Source organism: Drosophila miranda, chromosome 2 (assembly GCF_003369915.1).
Source record: "Drosophila miranda strain MSH22 chromosome 2, D.miranda_PacBio2.1, whole genome shotgun sequence".
NCBI classification, from domain to species: Eukaryota; Metazoa; Arthropoda; class Insecta; order Diptera; family Drosophilidae; genus Drosophila; species Drosophila miranda.
In genome coordinates, this window is record NC_046675.1 from 29,300,779 (window position 1) to 29,314,934 (window position 14,156).

At 44.9% G+C, this 14,156-nt stretch overlaps 2 protein-coding genes and 1 long non-coding RNA gene across 4 annotated transcripts; 1 reads left to right on the forward strand and 2 right to left on the reverse strand.

The window, feature by feature from the left end:
- The first annotated feature begins 1,393 nt into the window (after positions 1–1,393).
- LOC108154333 (solute carrier family 25 member 40) lies at positions 1,394–2,867 on the forward strand. The gene has a single exon (XM_017284595.2). The coding sequence runs from the start codon at positions 1,468–1,470 to the stop codon at positions 2,788–2,790; it is 1,323 nt and encodes a 440-aa protein (XP_017140084.1). The 5' UTR covers positions 1,394–1,467; the 3' UTR covers positions 2,791–2,867.
- An 856-nt stretch (positions 2,868–3,723) lies between these two features.
- Positions 3,724–7,142, reverse strand: LOC108154416. Of its 2 annotated transcripts, none has more exons than XR_004472136.1 (3): positions 6,978–7,142; positions 6,201–6,914; positions 3,724–6,133 (listed from the first exon to the last, which is right to left on the reverse strand). It is a non-coding gene; the product is annotated as an uncharacterized LOC108154416 (long non-coding RNA). The 2 variants fall into 2 exon arrangements; XR_001774956.2 differs by having other exon boundaries at positions 6,201–6,897; positions 6,978–7,141.
- A 2,463-nt stretch (positions 7,143–9,605) lies between these two features.
- LOC108154534 lies at positions 9,606–10,108 on the reverse strand. The gene is made up of 2 exons (XM_017284837.2): positions 9,936–10,108; positions 9,606–9,869 (listed from the first exon to the last, which is right to left on the reverse strand). The coding sequence occupies exons 1-2, from the start codon at positions 10,078–10,080 to the stop codon at positions 9,706–9,708; spliced, it is 309 nt and encodes a 102-aa protein (XP_017140326.1). The 5' UTR covers positions 10,081–10,108; the 3' UTR covers positions 9,606–9,705.
- Positions 10,109–14,156: the final 4,048 nt, after the last annotated feature.

The following is a 14,156-nucleotide window of genomic DNA, read 5'->3' on the forward strand; positions in this document are numbered from 1 at the left end:
TCTGAAATCAATCCCTTTATATTCCTTCCACAATTTCAATTGAATTACACAATCTATACAATCCAGGGTACCGCCAGGGTATCTTTGTTTTCGGCTCCTTCAAGGAGATACTGTTCTCTCTTGTTTTTTCGTGATGGCCTTGCAGGAAACTTCTGCCTGCCATCGTCGTCGTCAGACTACGTCGTAATCATATCAGCTCTACATTCTGGCAGCCACTCTGCCTTCGCACTCCTCCCTCCTCCCTCCGCCCGGCAAGTGTTTTCTCGTGTTTAGCAGAAGCGCTACAACGTGTCCTGGCCTTGGTATGAAGCAGATCCACTCTCGTTGTTTTGCTTGTACCTCACTTGGCCTTGTCTGGAGGCTGTGTGCGAAAAAAAGGATTATGAAAACAACTTAACATGCAGAAACATGGGGCCCAAAAAGAAACCCAAAATTGAATTTCAAATAATCCTCAATCTGCCTCAGAGCTAATCGGTGTGAATCAGGCGTCTTAGCCACGACCAATTAGTGCAAGAAATCTGAACAAGGCAAAGGGTTTGCCAACCAACCAACCAACCAACCAACCATCCAACCATCCAACCATCAATTCATCCATTTATCTATCAATCCGAATTTGGAGAGTTTTTTCCCCCCATGTTGCAGCATTTCTTTGCGTGTTAATAAAGTGACGACAGATTGTGGAACATGTGTCAGTCAGACAGATATACAGATATACAGATACACAGTTGCAGATTCGAGTACAGACACCATTTTGTTGTCAATTATTTTTCCGCCAGCAGTCAACATGTTTTGAATGTAGTCTGCTGCCACCCACATAAACCAGAAACGACCGAGCGACCGAGCGACCGAGCGACCGAACAGGAACCCCCTCTTGTGTCAAAGCACTCAACCTTTGACACACTTGCAGTTGTGTGTGTCGCCCAGGATGACTTCGAACTCCTCTGAGAGGAGGATCTCCCTGTTGCCACTGTTGCCATAATGAACACAACTGGCGCCAACAGCGCCATCAGCGCAGAGCGAGAGTACTGCATGTTAATTGCCAAAAATAAAATAAAGCCAGAAGCGACAACAATTCCGGAACGGAATGGAATGGAATGGATGCGTCGCTTCGTTTTTTTTTTTCCTTCACTTTGGCACAAAAGTATTTTAATTGCTTCGAGCAGTCGGTGGCGGTTTGGGAGGTTCCACTGCCTCGTCAGCTAACGACGGAATGTGTTCGTATTGTATAAATAAATGGGGGAATTTCCTACAGAAGGAATTTATAATCAAACACAACGCAGGGAAATTAGTGAGATATAAGAAAGTGCCTTGATTATAGAGTTGCCACCGTTGCAGAAGTGTTGGTTAGCACTTTAGCGCAGAGTTGTCATCCATGACATTTTCGTTTCCCTTCAAACATCCAATGACATGTGGAAGTCAAACCGAAGCTCTTTCTAGTCTTGACGAACAACAGAGTCGACGTCTGTCATGTCGAAAGAAGAAAAAGGAGCAGGCAGTCCAGAGGCGCCTACCCTCGATTCCGAGATCAATCTGGGCCGTGGACCACGAGCCACTAAGCCCAGATGGAAGACCGGCGGCAGCAATGACAGCGATGGCGGCAGTAGTGGTAGCGGCGGACACACTGACACGGGATCCCCCAAAGAGAAGATCAAGTGGAAGGCCGACGAGAAGCCCAAGAAGGAGCTGAACGATCCACGCTTTCGCATCCGACCGCTGCAGCAGGTGGTCTCCGCCTGCACGGGGGCCATGATTACGGCCCTCTTCATGACGCCCCTGGACGTGATCAAGACGCGCATGCAGACGCAGCAGTCGCCCTCGAGCAAGTGTTTCTTCTACTGCAACGGCCTGATGGATCACCTCTTGCCCTACCACCCCAATGGGCCCCAGCAGCCGCCGAAGCCGCTGTTCACCAATTCCCTGGACGCCCTGTTCAAGATCAGTCGGAATGAGGGACCTTGTGCATTGTGGTCGGGCCTGGGACCCACTCTGGTGTCCGCCCTGCCATCGACCATCATCTACTATGTGGCCTACGAGCAGTTCAAGGCAAGGTACATCCATATCTACGAGCAGTACTTCAAGGAGAAAGCCGGCGTAGTGGCAACAATGTCCTCCATCAATTCGGGAGATCTTCCACTGCCTGTGGTGGTGCCCATGCTTTCTGGCGTGACGGCTCGGATCTGTGCCGTGACTGTTGTCAGTCCCATCGAGCTGGTGCGCACCAAGATGCAGGCCCAGCCCATGACCTATGCCCAGATGATGGGCTTCGTGAGGAACGTGCTTGCCCTGCAGGGAATCTGGGGGCTGTGGCGCGGACTTCCGCCCACAATTCTCAGAGATGTGCCCTTCTCGGGGATCTACTGGCCCATCTACGAGCACACGAAGCGGACTTTCGGCAGCAGCACTCAGCCCTCCTTCGGACTGAGCTTCGTCTCTGGGGTGCTGGCGGGATCGGTGGCTGCGCTGGTCACCACGCCCTTCGATGTGGTGAAGACCCACGAACAGATCGAGTTTGGGGAGCGCGTGATCTTCACGGACTCCCCGACGAAGGATGTGCACAAGCGATCCACCTTCAGCTGGCTGATGGCCATCTACCGCTCGCAGGGATTGCCCGGACTCTTCGCCGGCTACGGGCCCAGGCTGTTCAAGGTGGCCCCCGCCTGTGCCATCATGATATCCACCTTCGAGTACAGCAAGTCCTACTTCTTCAACTACAATGTGCGGCAGCACAACGAGACGCTGCTGCTGAACAACCCCAATGCCACGCTGGTGGAAGAGGACGACATCGAGTAGCAGTCGTCTCCATGGGAATCCCTGTGGCAGTGGGTTGCCCTTTGTAAATAAACGGCGCTTATTTTATGTAAACCCAATGCCAATGCCAATATCGAGGCGGAATTCAATATCCCAATTAAGTTGCGTGGCGTTTTCCGTGTTACGTCAATCAGTCGCTGGGGCGGGGGGGAATCAATTTGCATTTTCACAGCCTAAAGACTCCAGAATCCAGGATCCTTTGGCCTGTTGCTTTCTGCTGCTGCCTGCTGCCTGCTGCCGCTGACTTTTAATGGAATATTCATTCATTTGCATTAACTGCAATTTAAGCGAGTGCCAAGCAAATTAAATGAAATTCCCAAAGAACGAGACGGCGAAGAGAAACAAAGTTGTGGGCGGTACGACGAATCCCTAGAGAATTGAAAACTCTTTCCACACATCTGGCGGGGGGCGCGCCGCCTTCAAATGCATTTTCCACTTGAAGTTTTTTTCTTAGCTATAATCGAATCGTGAAACACTTTCTGTGCGAGGCATACAATCGTTTGCCCGGTCACGTTTCGCCACAGTTTTCCTTCCCGCTTTTCCATTTTACCGCACTGCAAATGCAATTCGTGCCGCTCCGGAGTGCTGGCCCCGAGTGACCGAAAATAGTTGTATGTTTCTGGGATTGAGTGGAAAGTACTGTATATAAATCACAATCGAGAAATAGTATCAAAACTAAACATCAGTAATTAAGGGGTATTTTTGTCGGCCCCTGGGGGCCTAGCCCCCAGCCCCAGGAAAACTTAATTGCATTTCAGTAGCAGGTCTCGCTGCCCCTCCGAAAGCAATTTCCCAAATAATTCGCCTACAAAAACTGTCCAACCGAATATTTCATAGAATTTTTTCATTATTCTCTTTTGTTTTTATTAAAGAGCAAACACAGCAGAGGGGGAGCACAAAGCATACCCAAGCACAAAATACCAAAACAGGCTGTACAGAAGAAGAAAAAAAAAAGAAAAGAGAAAGAGAAAGAAAATATATATTTTGTTATTTCCTGCTTTTCTTTTCTGTTGCTCAACCGAACCAAAAAAGATGAGCCATTACCCCGGCCAGACAGTGACTCTCCCAGAGATTGAAAGGGAAACAGAGGTACTGCCATATCATTTATATTGAATATTTGTTCAGCATTTTCTATAGAGAACTATCAATGAAAGTACGGCACTTTTGTGACGTGCACTCACTCCAATTGAAATCAGTGATGCCCAAGGAACAGATCTCTCCTCTCCCTGCCACAATTCATCATATTCTCATTTCCGATTCAGAACAGTTGATTCCCAGAATCATTTGACATTCATTCCTAGGCGCAAATGAACTTTTAATGGCTTCCCATTATGCAATTCACAAAAGCATACTAATTACGTGGAGAGTACAATTTCCTTCTCAACGAAAATCACATTATTATTATTCAAAAATACTTTACCATCCGCCTGGATCCACCACAAGCCATGGATGGTGGAGGGCGAGGACCCTGCGAGGGGCAGCATTTAATGTTTAACATTTTATTTCCCCTTTTTTTTCCCCTTATTGGTGTTCTTGTTGTCTGCTGCTCAACGAAAATTGCCAATAAAGAGAATTAAAATATGCTTTCATAAAAATAATTGAAATTAAATTTAAGTGAATATCTCATTTGTGTTTCTCCCGGTGCGTGGATGTGTGTGTGCGTAGGGGAATTTCACTTAACCATAAAAGGACCTCTCAGCAGTCCTTTTCTCATCGTTTTTCCCTCTTGGCTTCCAGTTACTTTACACCATTGTTGGAGTTGTAGTTGTAGTTGCGGCTGTGTTCCTGGTGTCGGTTAAGGGGGCGTGGCACTTGTCTATATATTTTCTGCAGGCTGTTGCTTGCTGCTGCTTCGTGCTGTATTTTTTTGTTGTCGGCATCAAAAATATTTTCCCTGCCAGAAACAAGACGAAAAAAAAGTGCAGTAAAAACAAGGCAGGAAAAAAAGCTGTTGATAGGAAGAGTCCGTCCATTCTCTCGTCTGGCTGTCCTTCAGCTGTCCCTGGGCCATCCTTCAACATTGGGCCCGTTGTCAGTCGAGAGCCGAGGACCAGGAACAGACCCGGAGCCAGCAGCTGAGTTTCGTTCCCTACTTTTTTTTGCCTTTTCCTCCCCTCTCGCTGTATTGTATTTGCATTTAATTGTGGCATTAAAAATACACGAGAATACAACCGAATACTCGCATAGCAGCAGAAGGCCGGGCGGGTCGGGATCTTTATTTATGGCCGATGGTCCTATCTCATGCTGGCCATGTTTTTTATACGCCTCTGCCACTGGACATTGTGTGGGCGTGGCCCTGCGAATGGATATCCAATTTATACACGAGCTGTGGGGCGCGGTGGGGAGGGGAGCGCAATGAAAATGATTTAAGATTGGATTATTGGGTGACAAAGTGTGAAGATATTGAGCCACTGACACGCTCTGAGTCCCTGCCCGATTGACAACTAATGAACTGATAATTGACTAATCAAATCAAGTCGCCTAAGCAGCTGGAAATAGCTGGTCCATAGTCCTTAGACTCTTTGGCTCTGGCTTTAAGACACAACTGGGTATCCATTTGTATCTTGACCAACGCGCAGCAGCAGTTTCCCCTTTGGCGTCAACTGCATTGGCATTCGCCTTGAAGTTTCCGCAACTATTTGCTTAATTGTTTAATTTTATGCGCGGAGTTTTGCTCTGGCTGAAACTTTATTAAATCGCGTAATTGTATGACTTTCAATAGGAGTGTGGAGGGGTGGTGGGGTTCAGCCGGAAAGCCTTCCAGCCTTCAGTTAGTTAACGTTTTGCAGGAAATTTCTATTTATATTTCTATTTCAGTTTCGCCTTCGCCTTTTCGTTTTTTTCTTTTCTCTTGCGTCTTGGCCAAACATCCGTTTTGGCCAGGGTCTGGGTTTTCTCGAGGGCTTCTAATTGTTGGCACTTCCAGTGCATGAAAAAGGAAACAATTTCCACGCGCCTCGCCGCCCGTCTGACCTTCAGCCCCCTCAACCTCTTGCGAGTGTTTAATTAATTTCTAGAAAAGAGCCAAATAAATGGCAGACGGTGCCCCTTTTCCTTTTCCGTGCCCCACTCCGCAAGTCAAAACTCTGCAGAGTAGAAAAATGAAATAATGGTGGAGCGTCTATTTAAAAATGAGGCTGAATTTTTCACACTTCATGGCCATGCATCACAGGAATCCATCCCATTCCGAAGATGTTAACGAGACGGAGCAGGAGGTGGGGTCCTGCCAGCATCTTTAAAGGTCGAAAAACATTCTATTTTTTTAATTAGCGAACCCTTTTCGTGAAGGGAGGCGGGCAAGGGTGTCAGCGTGTTTGCACTGTACCTGGAGCGCGCGAGATTTTTAATTAAAAAATACAGGAAAATTGACAGGATGAAAAAATAATGTTTACCTTGTTTGCCACCGCTTGTGTCGGCGCGCCGACCCGTTGCTGCTGCGTCAATCCCTTCGACGGGGCTTTCTTCTTGCCACTTGATTATTCAGATTTCACATGCTGAAAACGGTTAATTGTAATTTTCCTCTGACCGCGCTTTTCCAAAAATCTAATTGCGGTTAATTTGGCTCTTTATAAATGCAGGCCTTTTTCCCCGTTTACTCTTTTTCTTCTCTCTCACTCTGTCTCTCTGGAAAGACCACAAGTTATGAGAGATTTTTTCTTGGGTTTTTTTTCCTAGCAATTTTCCCTTTTTTTCGTGTTGTTTTCGTTTCCTTTGGCCGACTAAATTATTTAAGCGATAATGGGGCGTAAAAGTCATAACTTTTGGGGGTTGCCTTGAAGTTTTCCCGACCAGCAACCAGGAACCGGGGGTCTGGCACTGTCAAGTGCATTAAACATGAGCCAAGAGCTCTCTGTATTGTTCATTTCATGGCCAGAGTTAATTTGCTTAGCCATTTGTTCTAGAACAGAACAGAACGGAACGGGACGGGACGGGACGGAGCAGAATGCTTTCCCCATTTCAATTGTAATTTATGGTAATCGCTGTCTTAATAACAAACCAATTAGAAACTTTGCCATAATTTAATCAGATTTTCGTATTTGCTAAAGGTTTCCTCCAGAAAACTTGTCCTTCCATCTCTCGAGTGTTTTCCTAGAGAGAAGGAAAAACTTAACGATTTTTCCCTTTTATTTTTTTTACTTCTTATATTTTTTTGTTGCTGCTTGTCTTACTTTACGCTACGTCTGCTTCGTTTATGAATAATTCATGAGGTAACTTTATAAAAATAACGCACAAATGGCACTAAAACAACCTGGAAGGCTGAAGGGCCTGGGCCGAGCTTTGAGCAGAATTTTAAATGCCCTGAAAGCGTGTTAGGTGCGAGTGGAATGAATTGAATTGTAATGGCAAGTCATCTAGATATATTAGTGAAAACTTAGCTGGTAACCGGCAACATTCCCTTTCTAGTACATGACAAAAATGATTATGATGAGTGGCTGAACTAATGTGCCATGTCCTTCCCTTTCCTCTTCAGGTAATACTACTACTATTAGGAAATTTCTAGCAAAATACTTCGTTTCTCTCTCTCCCCCTCTTCAACCTGTGAGGATGATGTTTAACATTTTGTAGATGCGAGTGTGTCTAGCAACGAAAAATATCGTTTATTATGAACAGAGAAATGTGTATGTTTTGCCAAGACAAAGACTGTATTGTACTGCCAGCGGGCGGATGTGAGGGCAGGTCAGGGGAAAGCAAATCTGAAAGCAGCTTAAAGCTTTAAATAATGTAATAAATTATTAAATTTATTTAAGAGAGAGAGAGAGAAAAAAACTTTGCCCATGGAAATTGGCAGAAATGGTCGCTGGCAATCGTTTAAGTGCAATTTGCATATTCAACAGATTTTTCAACAGAAACCTAGCAAGAGTCCTGGCATATCACATCATCATATCATATCAGGATCAGAGCAGAGTGTGTTTCGGGGGCACAGCAAACTTTTGAGTTTCACCTTTTTGTTTTCTGTTTTTCTGTTGTTGTTGCGGGGCTCATCAAAACTTTGCTGCGGTTTGGCAGTGCCTGTTGTTCAATTTGCATAACAGACGCGGGATGGGGGGAGAGAGAATTGTTAAATTTTTATTTTGATAGCACCTCATATGCAAATGAGTCCGACAGGATGTGGAAGTGGAAGGTACTTCCTTTTTGAGCAAGTTGCTTCATTATGTCAGGGAATGCAGAAATTAATCAAATTAAGATCAGAGATCAGAGGATGCTGATGAATATTCACGACTCCCATTTGAATATTGCATACAATTTGGCAACAATCTAATTGTGGTAATTGAATAATAAATCTATCAAACGATTTCCCATTTTGTGGCAGCTCTTGATTTGATGCTTTTCGTGGAATCAAAAGCAGCAGAAGCCCGCCCTAATTAGATGAAATTGTATAATCTGCCAAAAGATGCGGTAAGCTGCTTATATAATTCATGATAATATCCATTCAGCATCGCTCAAAGTCGGTGCATAATTATGTAAGCGGCTTTTGAAAAATATGTCATTGTCGTAAGGAAAATACGTCAGTAAGCTGATATTAATTTCTTTTGCGCATTTTAATTGTAATTTTCCTTCCGCACACACACACACACACACACATACGCTACACGGTACATGCGACATGCCAAACGCCATACGCGGGAGGAGTCCCACTCCAGTTCTAGCTGCCGCTTTTCGTTCTGTGTTTTGTGGCTTAATTTCATATCGTTTACCTTGACAACAGGGCACGGGCACGGGCACGGGCACGGGAACATCACCGCGAACAACACACACAGAGAGCAGATGGAAGGTGACTGGGAGACAGCCTGATGACGCTGATGGGCAATGACAGGGAACGGCGACACCACCATGGACATGGCTCTGGCAATGGCAGGCAATGGCAAGCGACTGCTGACAGCCAGCTTTCGCCGTGCCACGGAGGCAGACGGACCCCACGATGTACTGACATGAACAGGCAATGGAGAGCATCAGAGACAGGGACAGACACTGAGCGAGAGGGGGGCATCAGGGCCGGGGCCGGAGTCAGTCCGGAAATATGTCTGTCTTATGAAATATATGTTGAGCACTGTAAAGCGTGTCAGCACTAGGAAGCTTATTGTCGTTTATTTATGAACATATTTTGCTACCTATCTTTAGATACATTCTGCCCTATAAATAATACATTTCAAGGGAATCAAGTTAAAAACAAAATTACAGTTCCGAATGCCGGCGAGACTCTTTCCTAGGGCAAAGTTTGTCAACAGCTAGTACCCTATAATCTTTTTTGCAGCCCTTGTAATTTAGTTTGCACTGTTTTTTTAACCAAGTGTTGAAGCTGGAGCTGGGGACTACGACTAATGACTTGGAATTTGTTGCCCGCCAGCCAAATGAGCATGTGTGTGCCATGCTCTGGCCTGCCCTGCCCAGCCCTGTCTCTCTGGCAGATGTTGTCGCTTCTGTTTGCCATTAACGCCTCGCACAGGCCAAAAAATAGAGAAAACTGCAACTTAAGTGCAACAGAAGCGTAAAAATCATTAAGCTCCAGCTGCTGCTGCCCCCGCAGACGCGCACAGACCGACACCGAGAGACTCCCAAAGAGACAAGCTCCCTGACAGAGACAGAGACAGAGACAGAGAAAGGGATAGGGCGAAGCGAACAGAGGACTCTCTTCCAGCTGTAACCTTTTTGCATGCCGTCCAACATGACGTATGAGTTATGCAGATAAATTTCATGCCACATCACTCATACGACCCAGCAGCTTTAATTACATCAAGCGCACACGAAGCACAATTTAATGCGAATATTTTGTAGTTTCATAATAAAAGTCAAAGGCGGTTGGCAGAACTAGTACATATTTATTTATATACTATGGTACATATGTTCTTGAAACATAGAATTAAAGAAAGATCTGCCAATGATTATCTGAAACGATGATTAATCGTCTTTTTTAAACCTTTTGGGTATAATCTTTGATACGGCATTGCGTATCGAGCTCCATACTTTTCCAAACCAATCTTTGATGGGCGTGTCACTAGGAGGATCTTTTGTTAATTTCAAAAGTTCTATCACCATTTCCTGCAGCTCGTGATGTCGGCAGTCTGAAAGGATTAACGGGGACTATCGGTTGAAATTGCTACAAAAAAGGGTCATTCATGTTCACTTACTGCTTGGAGATTCGGCTGTACACTTGGACTTATATTCATAGCTGATATCTTGCTTTCCTATGGAAGAGTCATCGTCCTCGTCTGCGGAAACTATTCCCAAAAGAATGCAAGTAACGAATAATACAAAGATAAATGGTCTCCTCATCTTGAAGTCTCTGGTGGAACTAAACCAAGAAATTGCAGTAAAATAAACCATTAGTCAAGTCAATTGGCAACAATTGATTTTTTCTGCTAGTGCGAATCAAAAGACCTCATTATGACCACATTTAATTCATTCGTTCAGCTCTTTTTTCACAATTATGTACGAATATATGGCGCAGTTTCCACGCTTCCACACAAAAGAAGCGACCATAATCATGGCCATAAAAGGGCAAACCGCAAAGCCAACTCGTTTGTTTGTTGCACAATGCCCCTTAATGAACAACGGAAATTGCTGGCCACTAAAGTGCAGTCGCACTAAAATCGCATAAAAATAAATCAAGTGAACAGCCACTAAAAAAGTGGGATAGATAGCCTTTTTTGTTCATACTCTTTCCACTAATTGATGGTACTTCAGCGGAAACAAATTCATTTCCGATGGGTTTCTACTCTCTCTCTCGCTCTCTCTTTCGCTTGCTGTATATTCGTACATCCCCCATGGGTGTAGGGTAGTGAATGAACACAGAGAGCAACAAGCAGCGACACATGCAATTGCAAATTTCATTTGTTGTGGCACTTTTCATAACGTGCCTAAGAGCAGGGCCATGCCACAGAGCCCCATTGTGCAACGCTTCGAAAAGCACATTCCTGCTGCTGCTGTTGTCAGACACCATATAGATACGGATACAGATTCAGATACAGATACAGACGCCTCGTACATTTGTGCTGACTGATAAATAACGATGCAATTGACTTGAAATCGTGGCCGCATTTATTGTACAATGACTGAAGGATGCTCTGATATGGAAAATTAAGTGCTAGAGATGGGTGTGCCTCAAAGAGGATTATAAAGAGTGTAAAAAAAAGATGAAAGTACCTGGATTATTTGCTACGGAAGGGACTTAAAAGTTAGCATATATAATCTTTTCATTTCTTCCACTTCCCTTCCCTACAGGCCTTTAGATTCGCCATCTCCAAGGACACCTTTTAAATTAATTGATAGGATATCCATTACGATACTTCCATCTCACGCTGTCATCTCTGGATCTCTCGGGTCCCTCGGGTCCCTGGGCCGTGTTTTATTGTTGCCTTTTCACACACGCTTTATTTATTTATATATTTTCTCTGTGCCGCTCGCTCGTCTCTTTTCAGTTCAGTTTTTCCTACCCTGTTTTTCCCGCTCCTCTCTTAAACCTTAAGCTGTATTCATTTTTTGTTTATCAATATTTGCTTTTTGTATTGATATGCAAAAAAAAATGCAGGAAACTTTTATTAATGACCAATATGCGCAGATTTCCTTTTGGCAGCCTTTTATTTAGTTCGCTCTCAGCGCGAGATATGCCTGCGAGTTTTCCCCTTTTCAAAAATGATGCAATGTAAATTTTCATTTTAAAAGCTTTTTCATGCCTTTAAGTGCGTGTCTGCGTTGCGTTTTTTTTTTTTTAAGGTGTATACAAATATTGTTGCACAGTGACATTGAAAGGCTGTCCTGTCAAATATGTATATTGTATACATTTCCTCGATTTTTTATCACCCTCTCGCTCTCGCTCTCTCTCTCTCTCTTTCCCTCTCTCTGGATTGTTTGGCATACTATGCATTGTCCAATTTGGCATTAATTTAAATGATTTATTTTGTTTCATTCCATTTTACGGATATGTTGCCAGCCGCACAAAAGACTCGCCGGATCATGATTGATGGTCAAATGGGTCGTCAACATTTTCCAGGCAGCAGCATCGGCATCGGCAGCAGGCGCACGGATTTAATTTGATTGAAAAGCAAACCGAAAAATCAATTCAAGCTAATGGATTTTCCAGCACCGCACTAGGCCATAGATACGAGTATCCTTCGTCCCCCGCTCTCAAATTTCAGAGGTACTGGCTTTTTTTTGCTGCTTTGGTCCTCCAGTCATTTGCATCAACAGCTCGGCAATCGATTTTAGAGGCGGGGAGCGATTATTCAATAAACAATTTGCAAAGAAAAAAATGTTTGGCATGCCCCTTAGGATATGATGGGAATGGGGGACACGAGTATCCTTTGTTGTTTATTTGATGCCTGATCTGTTGGCGGTTTTCGGGCAGAAATATCTCGAGGGCAAGGCCATTTGAAAATCCTTTTGGGAGGCAGCAGTTATTCATGCCTCATTTGAATAATATTCAAAGCTCGTTCCATTAGAGCCATTGACACTGCCGTCTGCAGACATACGGCCTCGGCCTTGGGCTTCGTGTTAATTAGTTGTCTGCGCATTTAAAACTTAATTAAACACTGCCCGGGCTCTTAATTAACAGTATTGGCAGCTGGTAAGCTGGCGACTGGTATTCCAGCTGCCACAAACAGAGACCAGTGGTATGTGGCAGTGCCACACGGGCAACAGCGTGTAAAATGTGTTGCCACCTAACTGTCGGGCTTCATTAACATCCCAGTCGGTTCAATGGAGATGTGGCATTGACAGCCCGTCTAGCAAGATTGGCAGCTTCAAATCAGATCAAAGAATGGGAGAAATTACTTTGTTTCCCTGGCTTACTTCTGGCTATAGCCAGAGAAAAGGGCCTTAACTTTAGAGGAGCGTTTCCGATCCCCCATGGAGATGCTGCCTGTCGCTGGCAATTAACTTTAAAGCTGTTGTCATTCCATCGCACCATTGTTTGTGCCTCAACTTGTGGATGCTGATGGTTTTTTCTTTGCAACCCTGTTGCTTCTCCGCTGTTGGATGCTGTGGCTGTTGCTGTTGGTTGCTGGTGAAAAATGCATGAGTCAGCCGGAAGCGGCAACCACCAGCTGCGTTTGGCCCATACCGTAGCCCCTGCCAAAGGGCCATGTGGGATGGATGCCTGGTCTCTGTCCCTGTCCCTGTCCCTGTCCCTGTGATGGCATGTATCCCCCTCTGTCTCCAGGGAGGGGAAGGGAATGCTGGAAATTTATACAATAAACGCTTGGCAAGTTCAACACAATTTCCTCATGCATCAGTCGGTCTCAACTTCACTGCACTGTTGTCCCCTGGCTTGTATTTTCTTCGGTTAGCTTATTCCTGCACTACTTTCCTTCTTGTTGCTCAATTTTCCTTCTATTTTCTTTTCTTGCTGGTTTCCCCCTTCACACATTTCTCTTTTGCTTTGCTGCACAGCAAAAAACATAATTAATTTTTATGGTTTTGTCTTTGCGCTGGCACCTTTTTGATGCGCTTTCGAGGTCTGGTCAGCAGGAGACTCACACTCTGTGTGAGTGGATACCCAGTGGGTCTCCCTGAAAAATGCATACAAAAGGAATTAAAAATAGCACGAGGTAGGGTTTTGTTCACCGGTTTTTATGCTATCATGTGTATGCCTTTGGTTGGGTAAAGAGCTTTAGCGGAAAGTAGGATGAAGGAGCATCCTTGAAGAGTGCCAGCTATTTTATTCGCACTCACTCTCATACCTTAAATATTATTCATTGAGTTTACTACCTGTTAACCACATTTGATGGCCGTTAGAGGCGGCATATAAACATTTACTGCCGCCCCACAATAATAACTACTTACGGCTCCATAAAAAAAGAGTCAACCTCAACTCTTCTGGCGACTGGCCCGTAAAGAGTAAGTCCGACGCAGGCTGCCCAGTCCACCGTCCAGCGCACTGACCGAGCGGTGGGCCATTTAATACTGAGTCTCGCCCCACGCCCCCCGCCCCATCCTCTCGGTTCTTCTCCGCAATGATGTTATTGCTGCTGCTGCTGCTGGTGCTTGGCCATCCATTGCTGTGGTAAGAAGCAGGTGAGAAGTCGAGCATGGCACACACTTCACGTGGCAGCCACAGGAGCTGCAGCCATGCAGAACCGCCGCAGCAGCAGCAGACCCCAACACCATCCTTCTGCCCACCCACCACCCAGTCACTCAGTCATTCCTTGCTGCCACTACAGTTACAGTTTCGGTTTGAGTTTCTTTGTCTTGCCTCTCATAACAGTAAAAACAGTAATAAGAATAATAAAATAAAGGAAAAAGCAGAATGCAGGAGGCAGGGCGAAACAACAACGCAAAAGTGGCCGAAGCTTTAGATACTCTTAAATATTGGCTTTTACTATAATATTGTGATGATCATTCGCTGTTTATTA

Bases quoted from the DNA above. Each gene is read 5' to 3' on its own strand.
- LOC108154333 (XM_017284595.2), top strand. From the start codon at position 1,468: ATGTCGAAAGAAGAAAAAGGAGCAGGCAGTCCAGAGGCGCCTACCCTC.
- LOC108154534 (XM_017284837.2), bottom strand. From the start codon at position 10,080: ATGAGGAGACCATTTATCTTTGTATTATTCGTTACTTGCATTCTTTTG. The intron at 9,870-9,935 runs GTAAGTGAACAT...TAATCCTTTCAG, and splicing joins TACAGCCGAATCTCCAAGCA to ACTGCCGACATCACGAGCTG.